We start from the raw sequence: 18174 nt of genomic DNA on the forward strand, positions 1-18174 counted from the left end.
CCATGCCGTAGGCTAGCGCGAATGGTGTTTGCGTGGTGGCACTGCGGGGCGTAGTTCGGTACGCCCAAAGTACTCCGTCTAGCTCGTCTGCCCAAGCTCCTTTTTTGTCGTCGAGGCGTTTTTTAAGGCTGGCAAGAATAGTTTTGTTGGTCGCTTCGGCTTGCCCGTTGCCTTGCGGGTACCTCGGTGTGGACTTGTTTAGACGAATTTTCCAGTTCGCACAGAAATTCTCAAATGTCAGCGAGATAAATTGCGAGCCATTATCGGTGATGATTTCGTATGGAAGGCCGTGTCGGCATATTATATATTTCCAAACGAAGTTCTGAACATCCTTGGCTCGTATTGCCGCGTACGATTCGGCTTCCACCCATTTAGTAAAGTAATCCGTCATGACTAGGATGAACCGTTTTTGCCTGGAGGCTGGTAGTGGGCCGACGATGTCCATAGCCCACCTCATGAATGGATATGGTGCCGCACCGACCTTGAGTAGCTCGGTTGGTCGATGAATCGAGGGCGCGTGTCTCTGACATTGGTCGCACTTAGCCGCGAAGTCCTTACAGTCTGATATCATAGTCAGCCAATAGAAACCTTGCTTTTTGATTTGTAATGCGAGAGCTCGTCCGCCGGAATGGTTGCCGCCGGCCCCCATGTGTGTTTCCTTCATTATTTCTGTGATATCTTCGCCGTGTAGGCAGTTCAGCCATGCTCCGGTTGCGCTGAGCTTTAGGAGGCGATTTTCCAAGGTCGCGTATTTTGCGGCTTTGATGCGTAATCGACGTGCTGCCCATTTATCCGTTGGGACCGTTCCATCGGTGAGGAAATCGCGTATTTCGACCCGCCAGTCTGTTGAGTCGGCTGCGTCCGGATCGTGATTGGTTCCGACGAAGTTGACAGTATCGATTGCTTCGATGCTTGGTCGATCTACGCTTTCCACCGGGATAATACGTCGAAGGTCGGGGTCCGACGTAGATGCTAATGCGGCGAGAGCGTCAGCCGGCGCGTTATCTCCTCGCGGGATTTTGGTTAGTTCGAAGTGTGTAAACTGTGAGGATAATTTCTTGACGACCCTGAGGTATGCCTCCATAGTGTCGTTTTTGGCTTCGTATTCGCCGCTAAATTGATTTGCGACGAGCTGTGAGTCAACGTATGCTTGGACTCGTTTGATCTTCATTCCTAGAGCGAGACGTAGACCGGCAATGAGTGCTTCGTATTCGGAGACATTATTTGTTGCCGTAAAGCGCAGACGAAACGATTGCTCGATTATTTCCCCGGTTGGTGAGACCAGTCGTATGCCGACGCCAGAGCCATGCGATGACGAGGACCCGTCGGCGTACAGCGTCCAGACGCCGTTCTGAGGGTCGCCAGGCTCGGGGTCTCCGCTTAGGTTTTTTGGAATGAGCGGTAGTTCAATAAGGAAGTCGGCTAAAACTTGCGATTTCATTGCTGGTCGGGTCCTGAAGTCCATATCGTATTCGCTGAGCTCGATTGCCCATTTAGCCATCCTCCCAGACTGGCTCGGACTGTGTAGGGCGGTTCGTAGTGGTTGGTCGGTGAGAACGGCGATTGTGTGGGATTGAAAGTAGGGACGTAATTTCCTTGCAGATGTTACGACCGCTAGCGCAGCTTTTTCCATTGTGGGATAGCGTGTCTCGGCTTCGATAAGGGATTTGCTGACATAAAAGATCGGCTTCTGGTCGCCTCGGTCATTTTTAACAAGCACACCGCTCACGGCCGAGCTGGATACCGCGATGTATAGAAATAACGTTTCGCCGTTTTCTGGCTTAGCGAGAACCGGGGGCGTCGTGAGGTACTGTTTGAGTTCGTTGAAAGCATTTTCGCTCGCTTCATCCCATGCAAACTTGTCCTTTCTTTTTAAGAGGTTATAGAAGGGTAAGCACTTGTCCGTCGATCTGGCGATGAAGCGGTTGAGTGCGGCGATCCGTCCTATTAGTCGCTGCACCTCGCGTGCATTTTTTGGAGAAGGCAGATCGAGGATTGCGCGAATTTGCTTTGGGTTGGCTTCGATCCCCCTTTGTGTGACCATGTACCCTAGGAACTCGCCGGATGTTACGCCGAACGTGCATTTCGCGGGGTTTAATTTCATATTGTATTCGTTCAGTACGTCGAAGCATTGGCTTAGGTGTCGGACATGGTCGGCTGCTACTAGAGATTTTACCAGCATGTCATCTATGTAAACTTCGATGGTTTGTCCGAGATGATCGGCGAACATCTTATTTACCAAACGTTGGTACGTCGCGCCGGCGTTCTTGAGGCCGAATGGCATCACCTTGTAGCAATAGGTTCCTCGGTCTGTGATGAACGAGGTCTTTTCCCTATCATCCCTGTGCATGAGGATTTGATTGTATCCCGAGAATGCATCCATGAAGGACAGAAGTTCGTTCCCGGCGGTTGCTTCGACTATCCTGTCGATGTGGGGGAGCGGGTAGCTATCTTTTGGGCACGCCTTATTGAGGTCGGTAAAGTCTACACAAACACGCCATTTGCCGTTCTTCTTCTTCACCACGACCGGGTTCGCCAGCCATTCCGGATATTTTACCTCGGTTATCGAGCCAGCCTTCAATAGCTTATCGACTTCGTCATTTACGGCTCTGGCTCGCTCCGGTCCCAACTTTCGCCTTTTCTGCTTTACCGGTTTATAGGTTGAGTCGACGTTAAGCTCGTGCGTAACGATCATAGGGTCGATGCCTATCATGTCGTCTACGCTCCAGGCGAACGTCTTAGAATTCTTTTTTAGGAACGCGATGAGTGGTTCTTTAACCGATGGTACTATCTCGGCCCCAATTGCGACGCATCTTGTCTTATCCGTCTCGTCAATATTCACTTGTTCTGTTCTGCTCAGTTGAGGCTTTTCGAGGGACTTTTTTAGGGTCGGGACGGTCGACGATGTTGGCATCGTTAATTGCTATAACTTCTTAGCGACGCGGTTCTTGTGTTCGATGAGAAAACATGTTCTTGCGATCTGTTGATTCCCTCTCAAGGTGAACACTCCGTTGTGCGTCGGGAACTTGATGCACTGGTGGTACGTGGACGGGATCGCCTGCATTTGATGCATCCAGGGTGTCCCCAAAATGACGTTGTAAACTGCGGGCTTGTCAACTACGACGAACTTGACCCACGAGATCGTTCCTCCGACGAATACGGGCAGCTTGATCGTTCCGATTGTCATTACGAAGTCACCATCGAATCCGGCCAACGGGCGCGATACGGGTTTTATTTGCCGATCGCTGACGTTCATTATAGCCAAAACGTCCTTGAAGATGAGGTCGACCGAGCTTCCAGTATCGATGAGCACTCTAGTTACTCGGCTATCGCCGATGATGAGTTCGACGACGAGAGGGTCGTTATGCGGTGTATCGACGCCCTCCAGGTCGGATTGGGTAAACGATATAGGTTCGTCGTCGGGCGTAGTTGGTGGTGCGCTCGTGGACGGCCACACTTCCTTCATTTCAGCTTTTTTGCGATGTTGTTTAATTGACCGAACTGAATCGTTGCAGTTTTGCAGCCCGCCCATTATCATTCGGACCTGTCTGACGACCACCGGAGCTTCGGCTGGTGCCTTTCCATTCCGAGGTCTTTTGGCGGAATCATTCGCATCCTCGACTTCCTCGGTTTTCGCGTGGTCTTGTAGGTATTGACGAGCCGTGCTCTCGTTACGCTTTTGATTCTTACTTCCTTGGGCGCGGTCGCACTCGATCGCGATGCTTCCGCTCTTATATTTTGCCATCAGCAAGCTTTGCAGATACCGGCAATCCTCTGTGGCGTGCGCTCTACTTTGATGGTACTCGCAGAATATTGACGTCGATGCCGGGGAATCGGTGTCCCTTACATATTTGTTCCACGGCCTCGGTGATGGTGTTTCGCTGTTAACGACGAAGGTCGTAGGTCGTCGTGCCTGGCCGATGTTGCCTTTGGAATGTTGCTTTGGCTCGGCGTTGTTTGCTGTGTTAGGTATCACCGAAGCAGTCTCCTTGGTTACGGATGTTTTGGGCGGATTATGCTTTTTAGCTAGAACGAGCCGCTCTTCTTCGAGCTCGATATACCGCGAGGCTCTATGAAGTGCGTCCTCGAGAGTATTCGGAGCATGAAGAGTGATATCGTCTCTATACTTTGAATCGTACCAGACGGCGTTGCGTAGGGCTACTATCGCGGCCTCGTCAGGGATGGTGATTTTGGTTACTACCACCTTGAAGCGATCGATGAATGATCGGAGTGATTCCTTGGAGCCTTGCGATAGGGACCACAGGTCGGCGTTGGACGTCTGGTTCTCGATGAGAGGTGAGTAATGCTTTAGGAAAGACGACGACAATTGGTTGAAGCTGCTGATCGTGTTTGGCTTTAGGCGGGAGAACCAGTTGAGAGCTGGGCCCGTGAGATGTTCGATGAAGATCTGGCACCGCCCTGCCTCGAAGTTTTCTGGAGTCAGCTCGGCGCGGTTAATCGCGACGCTGAAAGATTGCAGAAATTCCTTAGGGTCGCCTTTTCCGTTGTACCTTTCCAATTTGATTTTCTTGGATCCGCGGACGGAGACGCTTGTGATTCTTCGGGTGAAAGCGGTTTGCTGAGTTTCCTCGAGCACACGGTCGAGTTCTGGAGCCGAGCTAGTGGCACGATGAATTTTTGAGCTCATTTCCAGGACAGCGCGTCTTAGTTCGGCGATCTCCGTATCTCGCGGATTGGTGCTGCCCATGGTTTGGACGGGCTGAGCTACCTGGGGACGTCCGGGGAGTTCTGGAGTGTAGACCGCGTTTGCACTCCGACTCGTTTGCAAACGGTTGATCTCGTCCATGGAGAACGCTTGAGCCGCGGCTAGAGATGCGAACCGAGCATCTGTTCGTGCGTCCTGTCGACCTAGATGGTCGAGGATGTTCTGGAGCAGTCGGTTTGGCTCGGCGGGAGTTGTTGCCGCAGCGTGCCGTTCTGCATGGTTTTCTTCGAGGTTCGTTGGACGTCGTCTGCTGGGAGAGGTCGGTTCGCCTTCCTCCTGGTGTGCCGGGGGCGTTTCGTTCCTTGCTGCTTCTGCTGGCCCCTCGGGCGTCTGAGGTAGCGATGCGGGAATAGCTACCGAGGTATGGGTAGCCTTCCTAGTCGGAAGTACTCCTAACGGGATCGGCGTCACCGTCTCTCCTCCCGTGGAGGATGCGTTGTCGTCTCGGACGCCCATGCTGGTACCCTGGTTTCCATCGGTTGCCATCGTGTTGTCGCGGGCTCGTTTTGTTGACTGGAGAAATCTCTGAGCTATCCCCCTACCTGGCGCGCCAACTGTTGATGCACGAATCACACAAGTACGAAATAGGGTTTCTCTAGGGAAGTAAAAAGAATCTCCTAAAACAATTCGAGCCGAGAGCTCAAATAGCGTTAGGCGAGCCGAGATTGGTGACTTCGGATTGAGGAGTCCGGGTCGTTGATTAGGCCGAACTGTAGGTCGTTTTCCGAGTTGAACAAAGCTTGAGGTCGCTTTCCTTTTCCAAACTGAGATCGGTTTTCGCGTCCTAGCCGAGCTCTTCGTGTCCTAGCCGAGCTCTTTGTATCCTTGCCGAGTTCTTCGTGTCCTTGCCGTGTCAGCGTGATTTTCGATGGATGTGACAGGACTAGTCGTCCTTCTTTTATACTTCTGCGGAGTAGGGCGTACCCTGACAGGTTTTACCGGTTTTGCCCTTGCGTCTGGTGACGTGGCAGATCCGTAGGGCGGCGAGGTCGTCTGGGCCTCGATGCCTTTGGGCTTGAGGCCTGCTTCGTTGATGGGCTTCTCTTGGATTGGGCCTTGTTTTCCTAAAACCCAATCTCTCCCTCAACAGGTATCTTGACATTAGCAGCTGAAGACAGAACTAATGTAGGCATTGGCCACATGCATGTAGGACACAGACTTCTTCTCAACACCCCAACATTTATTAAACTACGTCTTCCTAAAATCCAAATGCTTTAACTAATCTGTTTGTCAAAACCATGTCCTTGTAGGTCACACTCACAATTCATAGACATGTTATTTTCAATAAAACCTTTCTAACTCCACCAATATATATAGACCCACACATTTCCCTTAGGCTCATAAATCAAACTCAAAGCTTCTCTCATCATCATCAACTGTAGCGATTAATTCAAAGCTTTTGTTTTTTGTTTCTAATACTCGAAATGGCATTCTTAAGGAGTTTTTTTGCTACCAAGCAAATCATTCGCCGGTCTTTTACTACGGAATCATCATCAACGCCCAAAGGGTTCTTCGCTGTGTATGTTGGAGAAAACCTGAAGAAGAAGAGGTTTCTTGTTCCGGTTTGTTACTTGAACAAGCCATCTTTCCAAGCTTTGCTTAGGAAAGCAGAAGAAGAGTTCGGTTTTGATCATCCAACTGGTGGTTTGAGTTTACCATGCGACGAAGCTTTCTTCTTCATTGTCACTTCTCAGATTTGTTAAGCCCATACAATAATTAAAGATCTTTTTTTACATTCTCTTATTTATAGAAGAAAATACACATTGTAAATATTACACTTTTATATACATACTGATGAGAAGAATAATTCAACGAACATCATATCTTTTGCTTTCGTTTTCTATATTTACTTTAGTCCATAACTCCATAAATTGGATTGAAGGCAATATTATCAGCCACAAAAAGCTTAAATATTATAGGTTCTCTACTTCAGTATTTTCATCAAGACTATACTTCTTCTTTCTCGCATCAAATTTTAAAATATTATTCAAGACTTAAACCAAATCGGAAATACGTACAAACAAACCTAAAGGAAATATTCCAAACCCGCTAAAAAGTAAAAGAAAAAAAACATTTTGTAATGGATAAATCTCATGTTATTCAATCATGAGTTTTTTTAAAGAATTTTAAAATTTGGTGTTATTATTTAAAAATGTTATTTAAAATAATTGTTCTCTGTGTCAAAATCTTTGTGTCAAGTTTAATCATTGTTAAAAATCTACTAGTGATGAAGTTTTAACGATGAAGAAAATGACATGATTTACCATATTTATAAGGTTCTGTTATTCCTGATGCTCCTGGTGGTGAATCTCATCATCTAACAAAATCATTGGCTGAAAAGGTTGGAAAATTGGTTGCAGAGTATGTTGAAGCCATGAAAAAGGTGAGTAATATTATATGAACTTTGGTCTAATATTTTACCAAAAAAAAAAAAAAAAAAAAAAAACTTTACTATCTTAGTTTCAGTGCATGGTTATTTATGTTCTTAGTAAATCTTGTTCATTGCTCAAAAAAAAAAAACCAAAAAAAAAAAAAACAAAAAGTAAATCTTGTTCATTTGATGCAGGTTAAGATCACACAAGGGCTGAAAACTGCTATGACAATTTCGAGTGAAGGGAACTTTTACTTACACACTTGCAGTTAATTATATTCTCATTAACAAAAATTTATATTAGCTTTATTGGCTGTTCAATCTAACCAACATTATGTTGTTTTGTCCCATGTAGGAAATCGGATTTTGGAAACTTTACAAGGAAGATAACCTTTTTGTGCCTTTGTTATAAGAACTGTCACTGGTTTAGTGCACCTTCTTTCTCAATTGTTAGAACCTTTCATGCCATTATTTTCTCGTGAGGTTGGTTTGATTGCTTTTTTTTCATAACATTGATTCTGATTAGTTTTTTTCGAACGGAAGCGTGATTAGTGTTGTCTCTTGCATTTTGTAGGTATTTAAACAGTTACATTTGCCTCTAGATTTTTCCCTCTCTGACGAGAGAGGAGAGGTGTTACTAGCAAAGTAGACCTTTGGGAGATTCTGCCTCCAATCCACATGATAGGCACCCCTCAACCATTGTTTAGAGAATTGGTACATACATACATAGCTCTCTCATTTTAACCATAATGTTATCCATGTAGCAGTCATTTGAGTTATATATCTTGTGAAATGATATAATCACATAAAGATGAAGAAGTGCAACAATATGAAGAAATGTTCGCTAGAAGTTCTGGGTGAAAGGCGTGCTCATGTTGTAAATCTGTTTTGTTAAAACCGAAATAAATGGACTTCGGAGAGAGTTTCCATACAACATAGGATGTGCTTTTGTTAATGCTGTAAATGTTTTTAGGATAATGTTTTTTGTTACTTTCCTTTAGTTTCACAAAGTTTTAATGTGATTAATTCACTAAGGGGGTGTTATTGGTTCCTAATTTTTACAAGAAATTTTGATGACTTTAATAAAATCATTAGAAAATAAATAAATGAGAGGTTCTAAACTATTGCTAAAGAGTTTTCTATAATCTTGTTGATCTGTTTTTTTCATAATCTTGTAAAGTTTTCCAAATAATCTCTTTATATTGATGATACTTTTTATGACTTTATTTTGTGAAGAAAAGTGTAGAAAGTCACAAACTAATAACATAATAATTTAATTTATTAACAATCATAGATTTTTTGTTTGAATTGAATAACACAAAACTTTTAATGATTTTATAAAAATATGAATCTAATAACAACAGATTTATGAAGGCTTTAGAATTACTTTTTACAAATTTTAAATTAATAACACCAAACTTTAACAAACTTCTAAAAAATCTTTTTTTTTTTTGGTAAAAAAATTTTAAATTTTTTTGATTGAATAACAAGAGATTCTACATAACATTTAGGGGGGTGTATTGAAGAAAAAATTTGGAGTGATTTGAGTTTTAATGAGTTTTGAGATGATTTTGGTGAATTTTGGTGAATTAGGAAATTTGATATCAAAACTCTCCCAAATCCCACATAAAACCATGGGATTTGGATATTTTAATTTTTAACTAAGATGTTCTCTTAAATTCCACCAAAAATCACTCAAGTCATTTCAAATCCACAACTTAAAATGTTTCCAATAACAGTGGATTTGATTGTAGATTTTAAAATCACTAATCCAATAACACTTGATTTTAAAAAGATTTTTAAAATTCATGTTTGAATAACATAGAATTTATCATTTTAATACAAATCATTTCAAATCCTTTATTAAATACACCCCCCTTAAAGTCACTAAAACTCTATTTAAATCACAAATCACTAACACCGAGGAGTAAAGAAAGCTATTTGGATTCCAGTTTAGTTCCATACCAGTAAGATCAATAACTAGCAAATGCAATTCAAGTATTAAACCGGCCATTGATAAAATTCCGGTCCGGTCTAAACATAACCGGATCTATCTGAGACCGCCGTTACTTAGGTTTACTAGCTAAAAGAGCTTCTTCTCTTTCTCAGCCTCTCTGCTTCGTCTTTCTCCTCTATCTCTGACTCTTCGCGAAAACCCTAATTAGCTTTGTGGTCTTGTTGTTTTCGCCATGGAAGACGACGGCAAGAGCAACCCCAAGTTACCGATTCCTGGCAAGAGAAATATATTAATCACCAGTGCTTTACCTTACGTCAACAACGTTCCTCATCTCGGAAACATCATCGGATGTAATTTGAATCTCTCATCTTTTTTATCTGTATCAACTCATGTCGTCGTCTTCTCTGATTATACATGTAGTCGTGTGTGTTTGTTTATGAATTTCTGTTCAGATGCAGGAATCAATTTAGCTTTGAGATCATCAGAATCTAATTTACATTTCAATTTTCCAAAAGCTGTAGTTATGTGGACGAATAGAGACTCAAATTTCTGGCAATACTTTGAATTTATTATTGAGAATTTAGAGTGTGGTTCATTTGTCCTGCCTTTGAGGATGGCTATTTTTTCAGGTTTATGCAATGTTTTTGTGTGTATGTTTTCTTACAGGTGTTCTTAGTGCTGATGTGTATGCTAGATACTGTCGTCTCCGTGGCTATAATGCGATATATATATGTGGAACCGATGAATATGGGACTGCAACTGAGACCAAAGCTTTGGAGGAGAATTGCACTCCCAAGGAAATTTGTGACAAGTAATGTATCTTGCTTTCTTATTTTATGTTTCTGTTTGTCAGCATCTACTGACGAAAAGTAGATAAAAATTTTCTGTGATGACTGTTTATGGGATTTAGACGTGTCTTGAAGTATTCTTTTATCAGGGAATTTGAAATGTGTAGGTTTATGGGATTTGAATCTTGACAAGAATTCTGATTCTTAATTGTATATCCTTGTTCAAATTAAGCGAGAGAAATAGACACAAGTTTTCACAGATTGTCAGGAATGGTTTTTGAGAGAACCTTTCAGATATATCTTTGCTGGAGAACTTTCACCGGAGCATCATGTTTTTGTTTGTTGTTTTTGTTGTGAATATAGGTACCATGCCATTCATAAAGAAGTTTATGACTGGTTTGATATAAGTTTTGACAAGTTTGGGCGAACTTCAACTCCAGAACAGACTGAAGTGTGTCAAGCAATTTTCAAGAAGTTGTGGGATAACAAGTGGCTTTCAGAGAACACCATGCAGCAGGTGAATGCTTTTACTCAAATGCCAGTTAGACTTATTTGATCGCAAAAGCATACATATGTTCTTCGTAAGTAGAAGAATCTACACTTCAGTTAGTGGGGGTTTTAACTCTCATGTCTCTGTGGCCCATTGTATCTTCAGCTTTACTGCGATACATGCAAGAAGTTCTTAGCTGACCGGCTTGTTGAGGGTTCTTGTCCGTTTGAAGGATGTAATTATGATTCTGCTCGTGGAGATCAGTGCGAAAAATGTGGAAAGCTCCTGAATCCTACTGAACTTAAAGATCCAAAGTGCAAGGTGGGCTATGCTTTTCTTCTTCATGGCCATCATCCCATTAAGGGATTGTATATGTGTGGTTTTATACTGTTTATAGCACTGCATTACATTATTCGTAAAGTCTCTCTGGGACATTGCATGTTTCTTCATGCCAGTACAAATTCCCCTTCACAAAAAAGATCTTGAGTGTGAAATTCTTTCTATTGTAGAAATATCTAATTAACTTAAATGTTGAAACATGAGGCGCAGTTGCACTAGTTAATAAGTGAAGACAGTTATCATGCAATTATAGTGCTCTGTGGCCGGACAGATTTATTGCATATGCTTGTAATATATATTACTGGTAATAGCTAGCTGATTTTGTTTGTCTGGAGCATGCTTTGTTTTTCTGGTTTCACAGATTTTACTGTATAGGCCATTGTGTTTGTTGATTTGGCTTTCTACATAGGGGCAAGACTATGGTCTGTTATTATAATTACTGTGAATACTAATGATTTATCTCTCAAACAGGTCTGTCAAAACACACCCCGAATTCGTGACACAGACCACCTGTTTATTGAGCTTCCGTTACTGAAAGATAGGTTGGAAAAGTATATTAACGAGACCTCTGTTGCTGGATCTTGGAGTCAAAATGCTATTCAAACGACAAATGCATGGCTTAGGGATGGGCTTAGACAGAGATGCATTACAAGGGATCTTAAGTGGGGAGTGCCTGTCCCACATGAGAAATATAAGGAGAAAGTAGGAACCTCACTACCAGCCAATTTCATAAATATTTAAACATCAACTACTAATTTCAATCATGGTTATAGGTCTTCTATGTTTGGTTTGATGCTCCTATTGGATACGTCTCAATAACGTCATGCTACACATCTGAATGGGAGAAGTGGTGGAAGAATCCTGAGAATGTTGAGCTTTATCAGTTTATGGGGAAAGACAATGTGCCATTTCACACTGTGAGTATATAACATTTCAGAAATTTGTTTACCGCCAATGACTTGTGCCAATGGTTTTAATTATTCCCTCTGCCAATGTGTAAATTTGATTGTTTTCAACTGCTAATTTTTTGTTATGCAGGTGATGTTTCCCTCTACCCAGCTTGGAACTGGGGAAAATTGGACACTGATGAAGACAATCAGTGTGACTGAATATTTAAACTACGAAGACGGTCAGTTGATGTTTCACCATAGCTGAATGATTTTGTTTGATTTGCTTTTTCTGCCATTTATAGAAAATGAGGACATGTGTTTTGTATGGGTTTTCAGGAAAGTTCTCCAAGAGTAAAGGTGTTGGAGTGTTTGGTAATGATGTAAAAGATACAAATATACCTGTCGAAGTATGGAGATACTACTTGCTGACCAACAGGCCTGAGGTAACTGATTGCTGCTACAAAATGGAAACATTGTTTCTTCGTTCATCATAGGCATGCATAAATGTGTAAATGTCACCAACACTGATTGATTCTGGGGATTCTGCCTTCTAGGTGTCTGACACATCGTTTTCATGGACTGATTTGCAAGCAAAACTGAATGGCGAGTTGCTGAACAACCTAGGCAACTTTGTTAATCGAGTTCTGAGTTTTATAGCAAAGCCTAATAATGCAGGTTGGTTATATTTCTTTCAAATTCAATATTTAAGTATTTGGTGTTAGCTGTAGATGGCTTTTTAGTTTGGCATATCCAATATAAAATATGGGATGTGTTGTATTCTTTTATTGAAACCAGCCAGTTGGTGTGCAAGTGAGAGATATTTAAATCGCGGGACATAAATCTGTTGTCAAATGTTAGCTTGTGATTTTGGTTTTCAATTTTTTTGAACAAATAGGTAGTCTAAAAACTCTAAAATGATAGAAAGGTGCATCTGGCTTGCAAGAGTCGTTACTATTATGATTATCCTGCTAAAGATGTAACGTTCTCTGATAAGATTCCTCTCTTTGTTAACTTGTATGGACATGGAATGATTAACTGATCATATAACATATATAAAGATCGATATACATGTATATGTATATCTGTTCATACACTCTAGTAGATGGTCAAATGTTGCATTTGGCTTTCCAAGAAAAAAACTGGGCATGCGGTTTTGGGATAGCATAAAATATTATATTCTCTTAGAAACAGTTAGAACTTGTAGATACGAGAAACTTGCTAGGTTACCTGCTTTGTGATACTCTTAACAACTAGGGCAAGACTTTTCGTATTTGTCTCTGATGTTTCTACTGCGTTACTATTGCATGTTTTGTGAAGGTTATGGGTCAGTCATTCCTGATGCTCATGATGCTGAATCTCATCCTTTAACAAAATCACTGGCGGAAAAGGTTGAAAAGTTTGTGGCAGAGTATGTTGAAGCCATGGAAAAGGTGAGTAATGTTATATGAGTCTTGGCGTGGTATGGCTATCTGAGTTTCTGTGCCTGGTTTTTTAGGTTCTTAATAAATCCGCTGTTCAATTGATGCAGGTTAAGCTCAAGCAGGGGCTGAAAACTGCTATGCTGATTTCAAGCGAAGGGAACTTTTACTTGCAGGTAATTCTATTCTCATTAACAAACTATATATTAGCTTTGTTGCCTATTCAGTCTAACCTACTATATTGTTTTCTTGTGTCCATGTAGACAAGCCAATTTTGGAAACTTTACAAGGAAGATAAACCTTTGTGTGCAATTGTTATAAGAACTGCTGCTGGTTTAGTACACCTTCTTGCTCAGTTGTTAGAACCTTTCATGCCATCCTTTTCTTGTGAGGTCGGTTTGATTGTTTGTTTGGTAAATTTTGTTTCCATTTAGTCGTAGTAGAATGCCAAGCGTGATTAGTGCTGTCTATTACATTTTGTAGGTATTTAAACAGCTAAATTTGCCTCCACAATTTTCTCTCTCCGACGAGAGGGGAGAGGTATTACTAGCAAGTAAACCATGGGAGATTCTGCCTCCTAGCCACAGGATAGGCACCGCTCAACCTTTGTTCAAGGAGTTGGTACGTAGCTCTCAGAATTTATCTGTAAAAAGCCAGGCTTGTTGTATCTTATAATGCCATGTAGCATTTGATTTATATTGAAACGATCACAGGAAAACGATGAAGTGACACAGTACAGAGAAAAGTTTGCTGGAAGTCAGGCTGATAGACGTGCTAGGGATGAAGCAGCAAATTTGACAGATCAGCTTAATAAAACAAAACTTTCAGGTCTCTATTGTTATTCTCAAAATACTGTTACACTTTAGGCTTTAGGCTTTCAGTAACTTGCGTATGTACTGAACTGCTGTTTTTTCTCCCAGATGCCAAGAAACAAAAGGCATCATCATCAAAAGGCGGAGGAAAACCAAAACCTCAACCAGCTGCTGATCGTGAAATAACTATGGCAAGACTTGATATTCGAGTCGGAAAAATTGTGAAGGCTGAGAGACATCCTAAGGCAGATACATTGTATGTTGAAGAAATTGATGTTGGGGGTGGTGAAATTCGCACTGTTGTTAGTGGACTGGTCAAATATATACCTCTAGAGGAAATGCAGGTTTGTTCAATCAATCTCTAGTCATTTGTTTTCTTCCCGATATCAGTATGTAATCCCTTCTACATTCCAATTGATCTAATATTGTTTCTGGACAGAATCGTATGGTTTGTGTTCTTTGTAACTTGAAACCGGCGAAAATGAGGGATATTGTGTCGCAAGCAATGGTTCTTGCAGCTTCCAGTAGTGATGGAAGCAAGGTAAAGTGCACACGAGTCTCTGACCTGTTTGTAGTTCCGCTATTTTCGTTTCGATTGTGTAACAAATTGTTTTTGCTGGAAACCTTTCAGGTGGAGTTAGTTGAGCCCCCTGAATCTGCTAATATTGGAGAGCGAGTTACATTTCCCGGGTTTGAAGGCGAGCCAGACGATGTCTTAAACCCAAAGAAGAAAGTATGGGAGACACTTTTGGTGGATCTAAACACAAATGAGAATCTAGTTGCTTGCTACAAAGATGTTCCCTTCACTACATCTGCAGGTGTATGCAAAGTTTCATCCATCAGCAATGGCACAATCCGGTAAAAGCTTCCTTGAGCCATAAGTCATCTAATTTTCTCCATTTCTATCTTTCACTGTAAGGGGGAAACGAAACGTATTTCTGAGATTTTCATTTGAAAATTTGATTCTAATTACAAACAGGTTATTGTAAACTTTAAAGCTTGTTACAATTTTGGTTATCGATTGATGTTGTGGGAAACATTCAGCTTCTTAAATTGGGCCCGGACGCAAAGCAAGCCACAATTTCCGATTTCAAATCTTCTATTATGGTACTAGTTGATGTTTGGTTGATGTTGATATATTCTTATTTTTTAATAATCTAATTCTCGTGTTTAAAATCAGTCGCATCATTCTTTTTCTGGCGGGTCCTAATTTTTGGTCGCAGAATATTCAATCAAACATTCAAAGTGTTTTGTGATAAAATAACATATTCTATTTTAGTTAATCATGGATTTTAAGTCTTTTAACTGAACTAATGATTTTCGAAAACTATTTGAAATTCTATTCATTGAAAACATTTTAAGCATTAGATCTTTAAAAGATTTTATAGGGTTTCACGACAAATTAAAAAAAAACTTCCTTAAATTCACCCAAAATCAACAAAATCATATTAAAACATTAAAATTCAAATCGTTTAAAATATAGGGTGGAACGTAACATCTAATGTTTTAATCCTTGCAACTAATTTTTGGGAATAAAATAGATTATAACACTGAAACACAAAATATTGTACGACAAAAAAAAAAGTACTTTTTAAATTGTACTTAATGACCAAAACAACTATGATTTTGTTACTGATCTGGATCGTGGATATTAGAGGAGTGAACATGCTTCTAATTGATAAAGATAGAAACATAGTACTTGACGAAATGTGTCGTTTTAATTATCTTATATATATGCAAAGATTAATCTGTTGAGCATAGGAACACAGTTTGAGTACAATGTGTCTTACCTAGGAGTAGAACAACACCAAAACTTATCTTTTGTGTATACATGCATCCTTTGTATATAATTTATCTTTCGTTATTTACAAAAAGGGTCCTGCTTTTGGATATTTTGATATTATAGTATATGATCTACGAATTGAGTAGCCAAATTTTTTTAATTATTGACGAAAAACAAACTGATTTTTTTAGTGAGAGGTTAAGACTCATTGGATCTTAATCTCTTTATACTAGTTTTGTGATTAGTCATATTAATTTCAGTGGCGAATGAAACTTAAGTTCGAATCTGTGTTGATGTTTTGCGATTCCATATTATTAATTATATCAACAAGTTGTTTTTTACACAACTCTTATTCATCTTACTCTACAATTTGCGACAAGACTGTACAATTTTTGGTATGTACCAATAATCCAATATGTTACATCTTCGATACAGAAATAGATTGTGGTTCATATAGGTCTTGGATTCGTTTAAACTTTAAACCACTCAACGAATTAACAAAGTATTAAAGGTTTGTGTAAATTAAATTACAAATAGATAAAAACAACAAATGAGTGTGACTGCATGAAACCACTAAGGCATATACGACGTTAGAGGGATGTTGGGTAGGTGAAAGTGTTTTTCTATTCTAACACGTGAGGTTTCGTAAGTAGGTATAAGAGAGTAACCATTTGATTAAATAATTCGATTTCGGTTTAGCTCGGTTTTAGTTTTTGGTTTTGTTTGGTTAAGAAAAAATAAGAAACGTAGTCTATATATTAAGGAACTCATGCTGTTCAATGTAACACTCAAAAGTAGTAACAACTAAGAATGGAAGATATCATCATCGGCGTGGTGGCTCTCGCCGCGGTTCTCCTCTTCTTCCTTTACCAAAAACCGAAAACCAAACGGTACAAGCTGCCTCCGGGGCCATCACCGCTTCCGGTGATCGGAAACCTCCTTCAGCTTCAGAAGCTTAACCCACAACGCTTCTTCGCTGGATGGGCCAAAAAATACGGACCAATCTTGTCATACAGGATAGGAAGCAGAACAATGGTGGTGATATCTTCGGCTGAGCTAGCTAAAGAGCTTCTCAAGACTCAAGATGTCAACTTTGCCGACCGGCCTCCGCACCGTGGCCACGAGTTCATCTCCTACGGCCGGCGTGACATGGCATTGAACCACTACACACCGTATTACCGAGAGATAAGGAAGATGGGGATGAACCACTTGTTCTCACCAACACGTGTGGCCACCTTTAAGCATGTACGAGAGGAAGAGGCTAGGAGGATGATGGATAAGATCAACAAGGCCGCGGATAAATCCGAAGTGGTCGATATAAGCGAGCTTATGTTGACCTTCACGAACTCGGTTGTGTGTAGACAAGCGTTCGGGAAGAAGTACAATGAAGATGGGGAAGAGATGAAGAGGTTTATCAAGATTCTGTATGGGACTCAAAGCGTTTTGGGGAAGATTTTCTTCTCTGATTTTTTCCCATATTGTGGCTTTCTTGATGATTTGTCAGGACTCACAGCTTATATGAAAGAGTGTTTCGAAAGACAAGACACTTATATTCAAGAGGTTGTCAATGAGACGCTTGATCCCAAGAGGGTCAAGCCCGAAACCGAGAGCATGATCGATCTCTTGATGGAGATCTTCAAAGAACAACCTTTCGCTTCTGAGTTCACTGTAGATAATGTCAAAGCCGTGATCTTGGTAAGTATAATTAATAACATTTCTTCTTATCGTTGCTTGCACTACAAGTAATCGTTTGCTTGTGTTTCACTCTTATTTTTGTTATTTTCGTTCCAAAAGGACATCGTAGTGGCGGGAACAGATACCGCAGCTGCGGCGGTTGTTTGGGGGATGACGTATCTAATGAAGTACCCTCAAGTGTTGAAGAAAGCTCAAGCAGAAGTGAGAGAGTATATGAAAGAGAAAGGTTCAACGTTCGTTACTGAAGACGATGTTAAGAACCTTCCTTACTTCAGAGCCTTAGTTAAAGAAACCCTAAGGATCGAACCGGTGATTCCTCTCCTTATCCCTCGTGCTTGCATTCAAGACACCAAGATCGCCGGTTACGACATCCCCGCGGGGACAACGGTCAACGTCAACGCGTGGGCCGTGTCACGTGACGAGAAAGAATGGGGACCGAACCCTGACGAGTTCAGGCCCGAGAGGTTTCTTGAGAAGGAAGTTGACTTCAAAGGCACGGACTACGAGTTTATACCGTTCGGGTCTGGCCGGAGAATGTGCCCTGGAATGCGTCTTGGTGCGGCGATGCTTGAGGTTCCTTATGCGAACCTTCTTCTCAACTTCAACTTTAAACTTCCTAATGGAATGAAACCAGATGATATCAACATGGATGTCATGACTGGTCTCGCTATGCACAAGTCGCAGCATCTCAAGCTTGTTCCAGAGAAAGTGAACAAGTACTAGCGCTAATATATAGTCAAATAATTCTACGTACCCTCTCTGATTATGTTCCTACAGTGTATTCTGCTTCAATGTTTGGTTTCTTTATTAAGTGGCAGTCGTCTCTCTAAGTCTCTATCTTTGTATCTTTTTCTTCACATTTTCATATGAAGGAAGCAAATTCACATGGATGCCTTTTGTGATTC

The 18174-nt window shown here is 41.1% G+C and overlaps 3 protein-coding genes across 3 annotated transcripts; all 3 read left to right on the forward strand.

The window, feature by feature from the left end:
* The first annotated feature begins 5904 nt into the window (after positions 1-5904).
* LOC9304409 (auxin-responsive protein SAUR15) lies at positions 5905-6661 on the forward strand. Its single transcript, XM_002868291.2, has one exon. It carries the CDS (start codon positions 6151-6153, stop codon positions 6427-6429), a length of 279 nt encoding a protein of 92 aa, XP_002868337.1. The 5' UTR covers positions 5905-6150; the 3' UTR covers positions 6430-6661.
* A 2468-nt stretch (positions 6662-9129) lies between these two features.
* Positions 9130-14967, forward strand: LOC9304410 (methionine--tRNA ligase, cytoplasmic). Its single transcript, XM_002868292.2, has 17 exons — positions 9130-9404; positions 9721-9865; positions 10206-10359; positions 10498-10653; positions 11143-11373; positions 11445-11588; positions 11710-11800; positions 11898-12004; positions 12116-12236; positions 12879-12991; positions 13090-13155; positions 13243-13371; positions 13463-13600; positions 13693-13807; positions 13900-14135; positions 14231-14332; positions 14423-14967. Exons 1-17 carry the CDS (start codon positions 9287-9289, stop codon positions 14651-14653), a joined length of 2397 nt encoding a protein of 798 aa, XP_002868338.1. The 5' UTR covers positions 9130-9286; the 3' UTR covers positions 14654-14967.
* Positions 14968-16254: 1287 nt separating this feature from the next.
* On the forward strand, positions 16255-18164 carry LOC9304411 (cytochrome P450 83A1). The gene is made up of 2 exons (XM_021018575.1): positions 16255-17269; positions 17369-18164. Exons 1-2 carry the CDS (start codon positions 16385-16387, stop codon positions 17990-17992), a joined length of 1509 nt encoding a protein of 502 aa, XP_020874234.1. The 5' UTR covers positions 16255-16384; the 3' UTR covers positions 17993-18164.
* Positions 18165-18174: the final 10 nt, after the last annotated feature.

The sequence above is a fragment of the Arabidopsis lyrata genome (assembly GCF_000004255.2).
Source record: "Arabidopsis lyrata subsp. lyrata unplaced genomic scaffold ARALYscaffold_7, whole genome shotgun sequence".
In the NCBI taxonomy this organism is placed as follows: Eukaryota; Viridiplantae; Streptophyta; class Magnoliopsida; order Brassicales; family Brassicaceae; genus Arabidopsis; species Arabidopsis lyrata.